The sequence below is a fragment of the Trachymyrmex cornetzi genome, unplaced genomic scaffold (genome assembly GCF_001594075.2).
Source record: "Trachymyrmex cornetzi isolate Tcor2-1 unplaced genomic scaffold, Tcor1.1 scaffold726, whole genome shotgun sequence".
NCBI classification, from domain to species: domain Eukaryota; kingdom Metazoa; phylum Arthropoda; class Insecta; order Hymenoptera; family Formicidae; genus Trachymyrmex; species Trachymyrmex cornetzi.
Window position 1 is genome coordinate 115,970 of NW_017300055.1, and position 14,853 is coordinate 130,822.

The 14,853-nt window shown below is 30.5% G+C and overlaps 1 protein-coding gene across 2 annotated transcripts; it reads left to right on the top strand.

The window, feature by feature from the left end:
• The first annotated feature begins 1,862 nt into the window (after positions 1-1,862).
• On the top strand, positions 1,863-12,421 carry LOC108767766 (facilitated trehalose transporter Tret1). Of its 2 annotated transcripts, none has more exons than XM_018517790.1 (5): positions 1,863-2,045; positions 5,371-5,550; positions 10,393-10,589; positions 11,251-11,557; positions 11,767-12,421. In XM_018517790.1, the coding sequence occupies exons 1-5, from the start codon at positions 1,964-1,966 to the stop codon at positions 12,390-12,392; spliced, it is 1,392 nt and encodes a 463-aa protein (XP_018373292.1). In that variant the 5' UTR covers positions 1,863-1,963; the 3' UTR covers positions 12,393-12,421. The 2 variants fall into 2 exon arrangements, with proteins under 2 accessions (XP_018373292.1, XP_018373293.1); XM_018517791.1 differs by having other exon boundaries at positions 1,937-2,045; positions 10,499-10,589.
• Positions 12,422-14,853: the final 2,432 nt, after the last annotated feature.

Consider the following 14,853-nt stretch of genomic DNA (forward strand, 5'->3'; position numbering starts at 1 on the left):
TCTCTCTCTCTCTCTCTCTCTCTCTCTCTCTCTCTCTCTCTGTGAGGCTCTCTACCTATCCCCCGCCTTCCCGTTTACGAGATGGAAATCATAAATTATATACGGTCCACACTTGAAGCTATGAATGTTTCGAAGCATTTTTTGATTGGTCAGTTAGTAAAATTCTTTCTTTTGATTGAACAATCAAAAGTTTCGAAGCATTTTTAATGCCAAGTGGACGTTTACATGGTTCAATTTACATCGAAGTTATAATATAATACATGGATGCAATGTTATGAAACTGTACAATCACAATTATTCTATTCTTCAAGGAATAGCTATAATTTGCTAGTTTCATAACTTCGACATAAATCGAGCCATATAAACGTACAGTCATAAATGGTAAATATATACCCTATGTCCAAAAATTACGTTTCATTTATTAATCATTTTCGTTAACAACCTTTTACTGAACAGGACGACTAAAACTTGTTGGAAATCATTCAGAGTCATGACTTTAACACGTCAAGATCAAGGTCATTGGGGGAGGGTATCCTCTATTCGATATTATCAAAAATTATTATTAATGTCTCTTTTGTTGAGAAAAAATTAATTTTATTGGCCAAAAAATCTATTATTAAAAATATTTAATGTTTTTAAAGATATTTTACAGATAAAAAGTCTCATTAAATAGTAACAACTTTTTTAATAAATTATTGTACATGCTTTTTAGATTCTATAATAAAGTCGGAGAAGTATAACACAATTATAATTTATTTTTAAAAAACGGCACTTTATTTAAAAAAAATAAAATATTACTCTTTAAAAAAATTTTCTTAAGGATCATGACCTAGAGAAGATAAAATGCTCATGTGATTATTTTCGCGTCAAGGCAATAAATTTGCAAATACCGTCGGAACTTCGGTATTTTTAATAGCTAGAGAAGCTTGACATGTTTTTGCGATAAGAACGTAATCGCCGTCAGTTACTATTATAATTTTCATTCAATATTTACACGCTACCTGGAATCTCCCCAAAATAAAAAACTTGTAATATCTTTGTACATAAAATACTCCGATTCTTTTTCAAGAAAACAAATTAAGTATTATTATAGAAGATAAATATTACAACATTTTATTGTTATACTATTACATAAATGTTAAAATATACAATGTTGATAAATGAAAGATTTGTTATACAATGTATAATATTTTTTATGCATTCGTAATAATTATTTATTAACATCAATTATACCTTTAAAATAATTATTAAAAGTTTATATTTTTGTGTAAATTCTTAAATTTTAAATACTTAATATTCAAATTTAATATAATACTTAATATTCAAATATTTATAATTATTAAATTTTTTTTATTAAAGTATTTTTGAACTTTTATTAAAAATTAAATTCTAGCACTTTTATATTTTGAATTTTGAGAATTCTAATTCTTGAAAAATTTAAATTAAAATGTATGGTAAACTCAAAATTTAAAATTTTCGATGCTTTAAATGTATAATCTTTCTAGAAGTTTCTTCAACTTTGCCTTCTCAGCACTTTGACCGAAAACTTGACATCTTGACATTTCTAAATTAAGATCTTTGAAACAAAATACATGCAATTTTCATCATTTTCTTTTAGGGAATTCTTTTAGAGAATCTCAAGTTTAAATATTCGAATCTTTAAATAACGATAAATTGTTTAAATAACGATAAATCGGTACTGACATTCATTTTTTATAGATCGCTACCAGTGTATGCAAACATACGTTTCATCAAAATGGGATTTACGAATGTAAATGCAAATGTATTATCAAATCACATGACACGTGAGATGTTATAAACAAGTCGTATTCTTATCGGAATGTAAATGCATTCATCTCGTTTCTTCCTCGTTAGAAAACTCAAGATTTCGAACTCACATAGATCAGTCCGATTCTATCTGGACCGTAATATGCACCTTACATCCTGCACGTCTTGAGAAAAAATGTCTTGCGCCAATAAGGATCCAGAGATTCCCAACGACAGGAAAATCACTGTTTGGCCACAATGGCTGACCGCCCTTGCAAGTAAGTATACAATTAGTCAGTAAAATATTTTAATTAAAACTGCGTGAGCTTGTAACAGATAAAATTGTTTTAATAATGAAGAATAAAGCACAGTTGAATATTCTGCATCAATTAATTCGAAATTAGATAGACGTAGTTAAATATGCATACGTAATATATGCTTCATCTGTCACTAGATAGAAGCTATCATCTAATAACGAATTTGGTCACATTGCACCATTCTGCATTGATGTTATATGCTATTATATAGTGTCCCATTTTGTTTTCCCCAGGTAACTTACTCAAAAACTAAGCCCAGCAGGCAAAAATATTTCAGACAAACATACGATATATGAACGAGGTTAAATAATAATAAAATATAACTAGAACTAGGTTCCACACATACACACACATAAAATAAATTTAAAAAATTTACAAATAAAACCAATAGGAACTAACACTCTATGAATATGTATATAACTTTTTTAAACAAATAGAATATATACTACACGCTCGATATCACCTAAATACAATATCATACAATAAGGATAACAATAAACCAATAAACGATCAAAAACTGAAATTTTTACTAAAGAATTAAAATGGTATATTTAAATAATTAAATTACAAAAATGTAGACAGGAACAATGGTCGTAAGACGTTTTGTACTCACAGTCTTCATCAGTTGCATAAAATTATAAATATAAATAGTTCGTCATTTGGAATTACTTATCTTTCTGGAATCGGAAAGTTAACTAGGTTGGGATTATTGGAGTGCTCCGAAATACGAAATAAAAATTAATTAAAATATATTTTGCGACAAAAATGTTTTAACTAAAAAAATATTTTAAAATATATAAATCAATTGCTAAAAGCATATATATTATATTAATATGTTTCTTTGTATTGTAATATTTTTTGTCACAGCATATATTTTTATTAATTTATATTCATTAATTTTGTTTAAGAATAAGTTATACTTCATTTTTTATTCAAATTGAATTTTATTTTTATATTTAAACATATATAATCTTATATGTTTAAATATAATTTTATGTATGCATATGTGTGTAATGTATATTTTGTATGTATATTTTTTATATATACAAAACGCTATTGAAAAAACTAATTTCTATTAAGGTGCCTTTTCATACTGACGCTCGACGCTCATTTTCAGCGTCAAAATAAGTCACGTGATAGAAACTGACAAATACCAAGAGTCAATTTTCATCACGTGACTTATTTTGACGTTGAAAATGAGTGTCAAGCGTCAGCATGAAAAGGCATTTTTACGCTTGCAATCACTCAAACACGGTATAATTCTAGTGGTGGCAGATCATGACTTATAACGGGAATAATTTTGTATAAATATATCGTGACCGTCAAACTAAAAATAAATTTTTTTCGAATGCATCACGAACAGAAAAAGGATTTTTTTAAGTTAACTTCAATTTAATCTTGTAAGAAGTACTTTTATGGAGTCTTGTTAATTGTCGGAAAGGAATTCTTTTTAAATTCACTTCGAACAAATTACGCTAATTCATAAAGAAGTCAAGAAAATGAATTCTTTTCGAGTTCACAAATCAGTTGTGCTATCTGGGCAGAGAGAAACTTGAGAGAGATCATGCCGGCGTTTTTCGTATTACCATCGAAATCGCCCGTACAACTGGCGCCAGTACATCCATTTTCGGTTTGGATACTACATCGCCACTATGTACCTATCCATTTTCTGACACTGTCGATAAAATCATAGCAAAGAGCCACAGAGAAAATCGATGTTATACGAATCCATGCTGCAACCATAAATTGGAAATCAAGAATACCTATTGAATAAGCATATACATATATAATATGTTAATGTAAAAATGTGTATTAAATATATATATATATATACAAGGTGTTTGGAAAAAAATTGATAAATCTTTCGCATAGAGGCAGAACGGACTAAACTGAGAAAAAAAAGTCCTGTATCATTTTGCAATTTTCGCAATAGTTAATAAGATATTAATTGCTAAAAATTGCCGAAAATTGGTTTTCAATAATTTTTTACTCAAATACTATCAACTTTACAGAAAAACTGTAAAAGACGAAAATTGTTTATTTTCTTCTTGTAGAATTCTAAGAATTTTTAAAGAATTTTTTCAGAATTTTTTAGTACCGTATTTTTTCATGTTGATAAAAATGAGAAAAAGCAGTACTAAAAAGTTGATAAAAAACTCTGAAAAAATTCTTAGAATTCTACAAGAAGATAATAAACAATTTTCGTCTTTTACAGATTTTCTGTAAAGTTGATAGTATTTGAGTGAAAAATTATTGAAAACCAATTTTCAGCAAAATTTTTAGCAATTAATATCTTATTAATTATTGCGAAAATTACAAAATGATAGAGGACTTTTTTTCTCAGTTTAGTCCATTCTGCAATAATTGGATAATGGATAAGTTAATAGAATTGAGGTCCCATAATGTATTCAATAGAACATACGAAACATACACTGTTATATGTATTAACTTAAATTACTCTTCAGACTAGTTAAGATTACATTTGTTTCGTTCGTTTAATAATAAATAAATTTCACATCAAGTGAAGTAGTATTGTAAACATAAATATAAAAGTTAGCTCAATATTAATTTCAACGCTTAAATGAAGTATCTTATTTTAATAATATTAAAAAATATAAGAATTAATTGTAATCGTATATCTAATTTAAACAAAATCTAACACATTTTGTAATGTGCAGATTAAGACGAATCACATAAAGTCTTTAGAATGAAAAGAGTTATAAATTTTTGAATCGATCTAATCTAAACGTGATGTATCTATAATAACAACTTGCGTAGTACAATGCGCAGTCGTGTACTTAATGCTTTGCTATGCAAGGGGATTTTTCCGGTTTTTTTCCAGCAACTTGAAAAAAGCGGTTTTTTTAAAACTATAGTAATAAATTTATGCAATAAAAGTATCGTTAACATAGTGATTAAACGACACTCGCGGACACATTTAATGTCAACTGAGCATAATGTTGATTTTTTTCTTTTTTTTCAGAGAGTAAAATTATTCACTCTCCGCAAAGATGGAAAATTAACTCTCGCTTGGAGATTCTTCACTCTCTAAGAGTAAAAATTTCATTCCTACCGGAGCGCAACTACCATTCTTTGGGAATGAAATTTTACTCTCAGAAATTTAAAGTGTAGTGTTATCCAAAAATAAAGTGCAATTGTCTAGTTCAAAACTATTAATTTTCGAAGAAAAATATTTTGTAAAAATCACTTTTTCATAAAAAAAATACTGTTGTTTATTAACTATAGCTCGAACGTTTTCAATGATATGTCTCGTTGTGTTCCATAGTTACGCTGGAATCCATCGTTACTGGTCTGGCCAATGGCTGGGCTTCCCCATATTTAGCGCAATTAACATCAGCGGAAGCAGATATTCCCTTGAAACTGACCGATATCGAGGCATCTTGGGTCGCGTCCCTTTTAAGTCTTGGACGTGTAATTGGGGGGTTTGTCGGCGCATTTTGTCAAGGTAAGAAACTCTATCATATTTTGCTAGAGAAGCATATTCATCTTCTTAAGGAGGGAGCCTGGTTTAGGAGGCCGAAAAAAAAGGTGAATTTTCGTTCGTTTTTTTAAAAAAAGAATAGTAATGTTTTTATCGTTTTAAAATTTTTTGCATGTGTAATACCACTATTGAAGAATGTAATTAAATTTTGTTATATACAAAAAAATAACCTCTCAATATCTCGATAATCGTCGCGCTCCCGTTACAAAGCTAAATCCACTGAAAAATTTCTTCCAACATTTAAGTAACATGTTCTCGAAGAGTTGTATTGTCGTTTTATGAAAAAAATTTTTGTTTATCCTGTAAACCAGGTCCTTCCTTAAGATACATCAAGCATAAGTTTAAAAGGATTTATCGAGATAAATTTTCTTCGAATCAAATTGATTGTTTAAATTCTTTCTATTATAGATGTATCCCAACATAGATTAACTATGTTAGAATTACCAAACACCCTGTATATGTAATACATATTTATAAGTCATAAATTATGATATGTCAATTCAAACTATGTATAATACATATATATATATTTCAACATTCTATAATTTATTATTTATTATAGATATTATTAATAATATAATGTTTACTTTCAATAAATCTTTTTCTTCTGTGTAAAATATTTAATTCTCTTTCTATTTTTAATTTTAAAAAATTATTATATTTATATATTGTAATAAAAGAAAATTAATTCAATTCTTTCTATATTCATTTCTTTTTCTTTTCTAGTCCAGTAAATTTTTCTCGATTTATCAACCATTTAACGTTAAATTTTCTCTTGATTAAATAAACAATTCACGACCTAAGAACAAGCCAACCACGACTCAGTAATGGTAAAAAATATGAAGTAAATTTTAACAATAAGAAATAAAATATTAAGAAAATGCAAAATTAAAAATGTTTAGAATCACATACTACACTGATCGTCAAAACATCTTTGATGTATGAATTTTTATATCCTCCAAGAGTTGGGAAGTAACGCGTTATTGCAATACCGTTGCCGTTTCCGTTACTTTTTTGGTAACAATCGTTACTTTCTGTAACTATAAATATTATAATAATAATGTGTCGTTACATTTTTAGTAATAATAATTCATGGTTAATTTAACTATTTATTATTTTATTATTACTTTTAATTTATTTTTGTCTTTATATTTATATGCGAATAGATTCTTATTATCTTATTCATTATTCTTGATTAAAAATAGAAAAAATAGAAATATTCTGTCTAAATAGAAATTTAAATCACAAAAATATAAGTACCTATAAGAACCAACGCTAGCTGTTCGTGTATATGGAGACCGAAGACAAAAGTAACATTTTGACTTTGAAGTGTTATAACAGTTCAAATATAATATTTACATTTAAAAAATATGTATTTTTTAGATGTAGAATTTATTTAGCTACAAAATTTTCTTTGGTTTAATTTTTTTATGTAACGAGAAAAAGTTATATTTGTTTAAAGACTATGAGGAATTTTGTTACAACCATAGACGGTATTTGTAATAGTAGAGGGAGATAATTGTACCAAGATCATTGGAGGTTGTTTCTCTTATTTTCATTTTTGCACTAAAAATTCTTTTTTACGTAAAAATGAAAATAAGAGATACAATCACTAATGGCCTTGATCTTAACAAATGTTATCTAGATCATGATCCTGAACAACATTCAAGAAGTTGTAGTCGTCGTCGGACCTTGGGTAATGTACTAACGTGCGATATTGTAACTTTCAAGTCTTATAACTCGAAAAGTACTTAATAAAAACGAATTTTATTGTAGCATTTTGAAAAGCTCTTGACTCAGCTATTAAATTCTGGAATTAAAATTAGGATGTCCGATTTAAAAAAAATCGATGACCTGACATTGGCGACGCTATACCCAAGATCAAACTGATAAGATCAGTAAATAGATCTTTTTGACGTCCGCTTAAGTTAGAAGATCTATCATATCACGAAGTGGAGCCCCTCTCTCGCTTATTATATTAATAACTTCTAATTGAAAAAAAAAAAACACTCATGCCTGTTCCACCAATTAACTTTAATCTTATTTAAACTTACTTTGGTAATTATTTACTTCAGGGAGGCTTTTCCTTTGACCTTAACATATGTTGTCATGTCTCTGAGTGACTTCCAACATGTTTTAGCTCGTTATTCGTTACAAAGTTATTAATAATCAAGGTTCATAATTATTTTCCCGCTTTGAATGAAAAGTCGGATGATTCTAGCAGGGACTCGAATCGAAAGATTTTTTTGGTTCATGATTCCGGTTCCGGTTTAATAAAATATCAAATAAATGTTTCGGTTTCAATTTCGGTTTTTTTTATCAGTAAATAAAACCGAAACCACAAAAATTGTGGTTTTTTCGGTTTTACTTACTTCCTTTCTTCTATTTATTCTTTAAATTTATTTTATTAAGAAGAGAAAGGGGGAGGGGAGGAGAAAGAGAAGATTTTTTATTCGATAAAGTAGAATAACCCATTAAATATTAAATAATATGCGATTTTAAAATCTAACATTATATTACAAAAAAGTAACGAATCGTTCTAAGTAATAGCAAAGGTAACGTGTTAATTTTCCAACTTCAATATTCTCTTTTATATATATATATATATACACATATATAGTATATACATATCCTGATAGCACAGAAGGATTTCTGTAATGTTGCACGAACATAACATTGAAGTCATCGCAGTAACGTTGCGTAATGTTTCTGAGAAGTCTCTGCAAGATTGTGGCAACGTCAAAATGTCCGCTTCGGTCCGCAAGAAACGTTTCTGAAATTTTACGGAAATATTTATACAATCTTTCAGTGATATTGATGCAATGTGCTCTTTAGTTTCTGCAACTTTACAGAAATGTAAAACAAATAGTGTTTATATTTGTGAGCAGTTTATTCTTTTTCTCGATTGTACGGAATACTGGTATTCGATCAGATTCGATGTTCGTTCCATGTAGCAATTAAACTTTTGCGACTTTTATGTAACAAACAACAATACAACTTTTTAGGTTTGCTGTTCGTTCGGTGTTTGTTTGTTAGGTGTATACACAGTTTAAGAAACTTACAATACAAATGCACAGTCAAAGTCGGCCACACTTTTCAAAAATATAAATTTTTCAGTACTGATCGGCATACATGTGGTCTGTTTTCTGTTCCTGCACTAGACTGTACTAGAACTCTCTTTCTCGCTTTCGACAAACATCAAACATACATCTATTTCACTTCAAGTTCCAAAAGTGTACACTGATTCAGCCACAGAAAACAGACCTATGGGCACACATGTACGACGACGAAGTTATGTACGTTCATCAAAGTACTTCAAAGATGGCCTATACACGTACGTACATGTGTCACAAGATGGCGCAGCACATCATCCGGATAGCCATTTTCGCGCACAGCACGCAGAAATCTCTCAGGAACTTTGCATTTGCAACGTTAAAAGAACTATATATTACAGGAACATTTCAAACGTAAGGTTTCGATTAAAGTGCAGAAACATTGCAATTGAAATATTTCAAAGAAGATGGTCTCAGAAATATTATAAATGTGATGATATAAAATTGAGACATTGAAAGGTCCCTGCAACACAACTGAAACTTTCTGTGCTATCAGGAAATGTATATATATATATGTAGTATATATACATTAGGGTATCCCATTTTAATAAATAATGGATTAAGATTTCTCGAAAATTGTGGTAGATACGGAAAAACGTTTCAAATAAAAGTTATATAGTTCGGAGGAGGACAGATTAAGATTAGCTCAAAGTCATTTTGAATTTTTTAAATGAAACCCCCCATTTTTCATATGCTTGTAGCTTATTTCAAGAATTTTTCAAAACACCACAATAAAATTGTTTTTCATTAAGAACTTTTTAAGTTATAAGACTTAAAAGTTACCGTACCATCGGCGTTAGCATTACCCAAGGTGTCCGATTGATGGCTAAAACTTCTTGAATATTGTGCAGAATCACGATCTGAATAACGATCCTTAAAAAAATCCTTAAAAAAGGCCATTAAAATTGTTTCTCTTATTTTTATTTAAGTAAAAAACAACAGTGCGCTCCTCGCCCTGATGAAGTGAACGGCAAGGTTTACGCACGTCAGCATTTACAATGAATCACGATACGGCGGTAACCCGCAAACCTTTTGGCACCTCTCAAAAAGAATTTTATTATAGTGTTTTGAAAAGCTCTTGTGAAATAAGCTACGATAATATGTAATAAAAAATGGGAGGTTTCGTTTCAAAAATTCAAAGTGACCTTGACCTGACCTTAACAACGCCACCCAAGGTAAAATTAAAATAGTACCTTCTTATATTCCCCTCCGAATCATATAACTTTTGCTTCAAACATTTTTCTATGTTTATCACAGTTCTCGAGAAATCTTAATGCATTATTTAAAATGAGGACACCCTCCTGTATAATATTGAAAAATAAAATCCTTCTTAAAGTTCCAATCTGCTTTTGAAACCATGCAATTATAGATATAATTCTAATATTCCTGAAACTTTAAAACTATGAGTAATAGATTTTAATTTTTGAAATAATTAGATTTTTACTCTTGAAATTCTTGAATCCTTCTCTAAATATTTTCTTGAGATATATTTATATCTTTCTATTTCAGTCTAAAGAAGCATCTTTCTTTCCTTAATCATACAAAATAATTTGTCTGCGTAACGTATGTGTAAACGAAATTAGAAGACAATGTATCTCATCTTTAAAGAGACCAAATCGCTCTGTTCTGAGTTGTGGCGATCTTGTTCTCAGGATGACATGTCTCTAATACGTGCCACGACACAATCCTTCAGAGTACACCGGGCTAAAGAAAGTGCTGCTGTTATCGAGTTTGCCGTTACTCTCTAGTTGGATTCTCAACATCTGCGCCACATCGGTCATGTGGCTGTACCTTTCCAGATTCTGCTCCGGAGTCGGATCGGGCATTATGTGGCCCGTGATATCCTTGTACCTTGGCGAGATTGCTAGTCCTGCTATCCGAGGCTCTCTGGTAATTTAATTAACGGAATACTTTCATATAAAGTTCCTATTTTTACACGATTTTTTTAAATATCTCCTATTCTTTATTCAATCTCAAAATATATAATTATATAATTCTTCTCTACTCGTAACACTGTTATATTTCTACATCCAATAAGTATGTATCAGTATTTAATTTTTCCATCACTATTTCTCATTCTTTTTTTTACCATAGAATACAATAGTGATATAAAAATAATTGACATTCTAAAAAACACTTCATATTTAAAAATAAAATATATTGTTATAATATTATAGAGAGATTAATAAAAATTATATTTTGTTTGTAAAATATTATAAACATTATATAATTAAGTTATTTAGCAAGCAACAAATAAAAAATCGTAATATATTAATATTAATGAAATATACCTCTGTTTAAGGATATGTCAAATTGACGTCACGTCACCGCTAGTAATATAAAAAAAGATGGTCATCACTTGAAAGTTAACTTAACTAAGTTAATTTGATAAGCTATTAATTTTTTATATGTATATATATGGTAAAACTGCAGAAAGGGGAGGGTTTTTTGGATCTTTAGTTAAAGATTAATTAAATATTTTTATCAATAATCCAGTTTGCTGAACAATGTTGCAAAAGCTTGTCATCATAATACATGATTACATCTTCAGATATCCTTGATAGTGAACGCAGCGTCGGTGGGTATGTTCTTGGGCAATGTAATGGGCCCTTACCTGTCTATGGAGATGTTCTGTTATGTGAGCATCATACCGAATATCCTCTTCATGGTCCTCTTCAGCCTAATACCTGAGTCACCCTATCATTATGCTCTTCACGGCAATATCGACAAGGCTGAGGCATCTCTCAAGTGGTTCCAACGAGAGACTAACGTCAAGGCCGAAATACAAGAGCTTCAGAACTTCGTTGACGGCGCAAACACTAGCATTTTAACAAAACTCAAGGACTTTCTGTTACCAGGTATCTGAAAACAAAGAAGAGAAAACAAAGTGAATCATCTTTGATCTTTAGTATGAATTATTTTTTTATCTTTGAAGTGTTTAGCATAAACATGAGTTTTTATTCGAAACTAACAATTAAACATTTTGGGATGAGACATTATGCAGCAAACAGTTATAAGTAAAAAGTCAATCTCAATTATATTTAAAATTAACCTTCATCTGTTTCAGTAAATTTGAAGAACGTTTTTATCATGTTCGGCTTGCTAGTCTTCGTCCAAGCGAGTTCGTTCAGCACAATAAACGCCTACGCAGAGCTCATCGTTATCAGTACCAAAGTGACCATCACTCCATCAATCGTGGTAATGGCGATGTGTTTCGCCACAGTTGTTGCTGGCTTTATTGCTGTCTTGTTGGTGGACAGATTTGGTCGGAAGAATCTGCTAATACTTTCCAGCGTCGGCGTCGCCATTTCATTAATCGCTCTTGGTCTTCACTTTTATCTCCTTTCTCTAACCTTTGATCCTGAAAAACTGACATGGTTGTCAATCACATCGTTGCTATGCTTTAATCTATTCGTGGCTTGTGGCCTAACCACAATGCCTAGCACTCTTGTAGCTGAGATGTTCCCAGCAAATCTCAAGAATCTGGCATCTCTTTGCATTTTTTCGTGCAACGCTCTGTTTTCCTTCATATTTGTCAAGACCTACCAACCTTTTGTTAATTTAGTCGGAGAAACAATCGTCTTTTGGAGTTATGGACTTTTTGTACTTGGAGCAGTGCCCTATGTGCGGTATTTGATCCCCGAAACGACAGGAAAAAGTTTACTAGAGATTCAACGATCCATTAAAAAATAGAAAACGTAATTTATCAAAATCAAAACTATAACAAAAAAAGTTTTACATTAAATGTTGATCAGAGAGTTGTAAAATTTTAAATTGCAATTATACCTAATCAAAAAATGAAACAAGTTATTGATAACTGCGTTATTAATGCTTTTATTCTATTCCGAAATAAGAACCTTCGATTTACTTTGTATACTTTGAAATGTAATTTTTTTGTTTCATTAAAAAATATTTTTATTTTAATATATTTTATAAGAATTTCCATTATATGTTTCCTCTAACGTCAATCAGAAAATCTGTAGTGAATAATCAGGAGACATAAATTAAAATGTCACTGTGTACTTTGACAATAATTAATGTATAACATCAAGTTTACATGAAAACTATATTTATCTTGTAGGCTACAAATTAATTAATAATAATAAAACACAAAATTTATATATATTTTTATTAATATATATAAGTAAATATATATTTTTTAATAAAAAATTACGATTGAAAACAGGGCCGTATCTAGCTTTTTATAAATCTTGGGCAAGATTTTATTTTTGGGTCCCTTAATTTTTTAAAGGAGAAAAATGATAACACAAATACGGAAAATATTATTATACAAATACGAAAAATATTATTTAAAAAACAAAAATGTTTTAATTGCACTTTTCTGGCTTTCATTTCTGTCAGCTTATCAATTATATCAAAATTAATATTATTAACAATATTATATAATATATTCAATTGAAATACTGGATAATTGTTCCTGTCCCATAGTTGACATCACATAACTTTTTATTAATTTTAACTTACAGAAACATCTCTTACACAAAAGTAGAAACGGGAAAAATGAGAAATATTCAAAGAACAATTCATTAATATTAATAAAAAAAATGTTAGCATATAATTAATTAAACCAAATCAACTCAATTAAACCAAAATCATGAAAAGTTTGTAAAGTATCAAACGAAGTTGTATTTTTAATGTTTTGTATCAGTGTCGAGGTTTCAAATTTTAAAGTTTGGATTTCATTTTTAAACACGCATATAACATATAGGGGAAAATGGGGGAACTATGTGCAGCAGGTAATTATGCGCATCTTAGTTTGGTATTTTTCCAATAGATAGAGACACGGTGGTCAAATTTTTACGCAAGAGATTCTCTAAAGGCCGCGACACAGACTTTCGCGTAATGCATAAGGCATAGTGCATAAGCGAATCAACCAATCAGAGTCCCTTATTTCCATTCCCATTTCTCGTTCTGTAGATCTTGCATAGCGCATAAAGCATAAGACACAAGACGTCGAAAAATCCGTAAAGACGAACTTTTTATGCTATGCAGACATCTTAAGCAGCAGGGGCTCTATTCTTGAAAAGAAACGTATACGAAAGTCTAGGGATACTATAGTATACGTAACGTATACTGTAGCATTTCCCTAGACTTTCGTATACGTTTCTTTTCAAGAATAGAGCCCCTGAAATACGTTTCACTTGCGACCTGCGACCTGCGTTCTGCAGCTTAAGCTGGTTCTACATTAATCGCAGCGCAGCGTCGCAAGTGTGTCGCAAGCGTTGAGGTCCAATCAGAGTCGAACTAGCTTGATGTTTATTGGACAGCAACGCTTGCGATGCTGCGATACGACTAATGTAGAACCAGCTTTATGTAGAATGAGCTTAAAACAGTAACGTAAACTCAATTGCGTGTTTGAAGCCGGTCACACTTTCCAAAAATGATGACGCAATAACACGTCCGATCACGTCGGTAGACGATCGTCGTCTCACATGCCATATGCGTCTATTCTAATAGCGTTTTCGGCCCGATCGGGTTTGCACCAACCTGGGTTGGATTAATCTTTCCTATTGGTTGATGTCACACGCTCTACCAATAGGAGAGCGCAAAACGCCATTAATCCAACCCAGGTTGGTGCAAACCCGGTCGGGCTGAAAACGCTATTAAGAACACTAATGCCCATTTCTACCAATATAGATTAATTTTAATCTCGGTTCAACTTACTCTTCGTCTAAGCTGAAAACGCTATTAAGAACACTAAACGTAAGTGCGCATGAGCACCTGAAAACTTCTGATTCGCTCAAATATTTGACTCAATCAAAATGGCGGTTGATCAATTGCGGCCACGATTTTTTATGCTTCACAGCGGAGATGCCCATTCCAGTGTATATATAGTTCAGTGCGTCAATTCCGCACCATATGGGATTGCACTACAACTCGATATTTTTATTTAAAAATATAGGGTGAGATAGTAAAATAGAATGGTCTATTAGGTAGTTTCTATTTTATGATTCTTGGGGTGATTGAAATAAAACGATAAATAACGAGAAAGATTTTTATGGAATCAGTCTGTAATAATCTTGTTATCTTTGATGATCAAAGGCCGTATTCATAGTCAGTTCTTATATTCAAGACCGCCTTAAGTTCAGTCTTAAGATGTCACGAACCAATCAGAGGACCGCATTAGCGTCTT

Coding starts and splice junctions, on each gene's coding strand:
- LOC108767766 (XM_018517790.1), top strand. CDS start 1,964: ATGTCTTGCGCCAATAAGGATCCAGAGATTCCCAACGACAGGAAAATC. Junction 2,046..5,370: donor ATGGCTGACCGCCCTTGCAA/GTAAGTATACAA, acceptor TGTGTTCCATAG/TTACGCTGGAATCCATCGTT. Junction 11,558..11,766: donor CAAGGACTTTCTGTTACCAG/GTATCTGAAAAC, acceptor CATCTGTTTCAG/TAAATTTGAAGAACGTTTTT.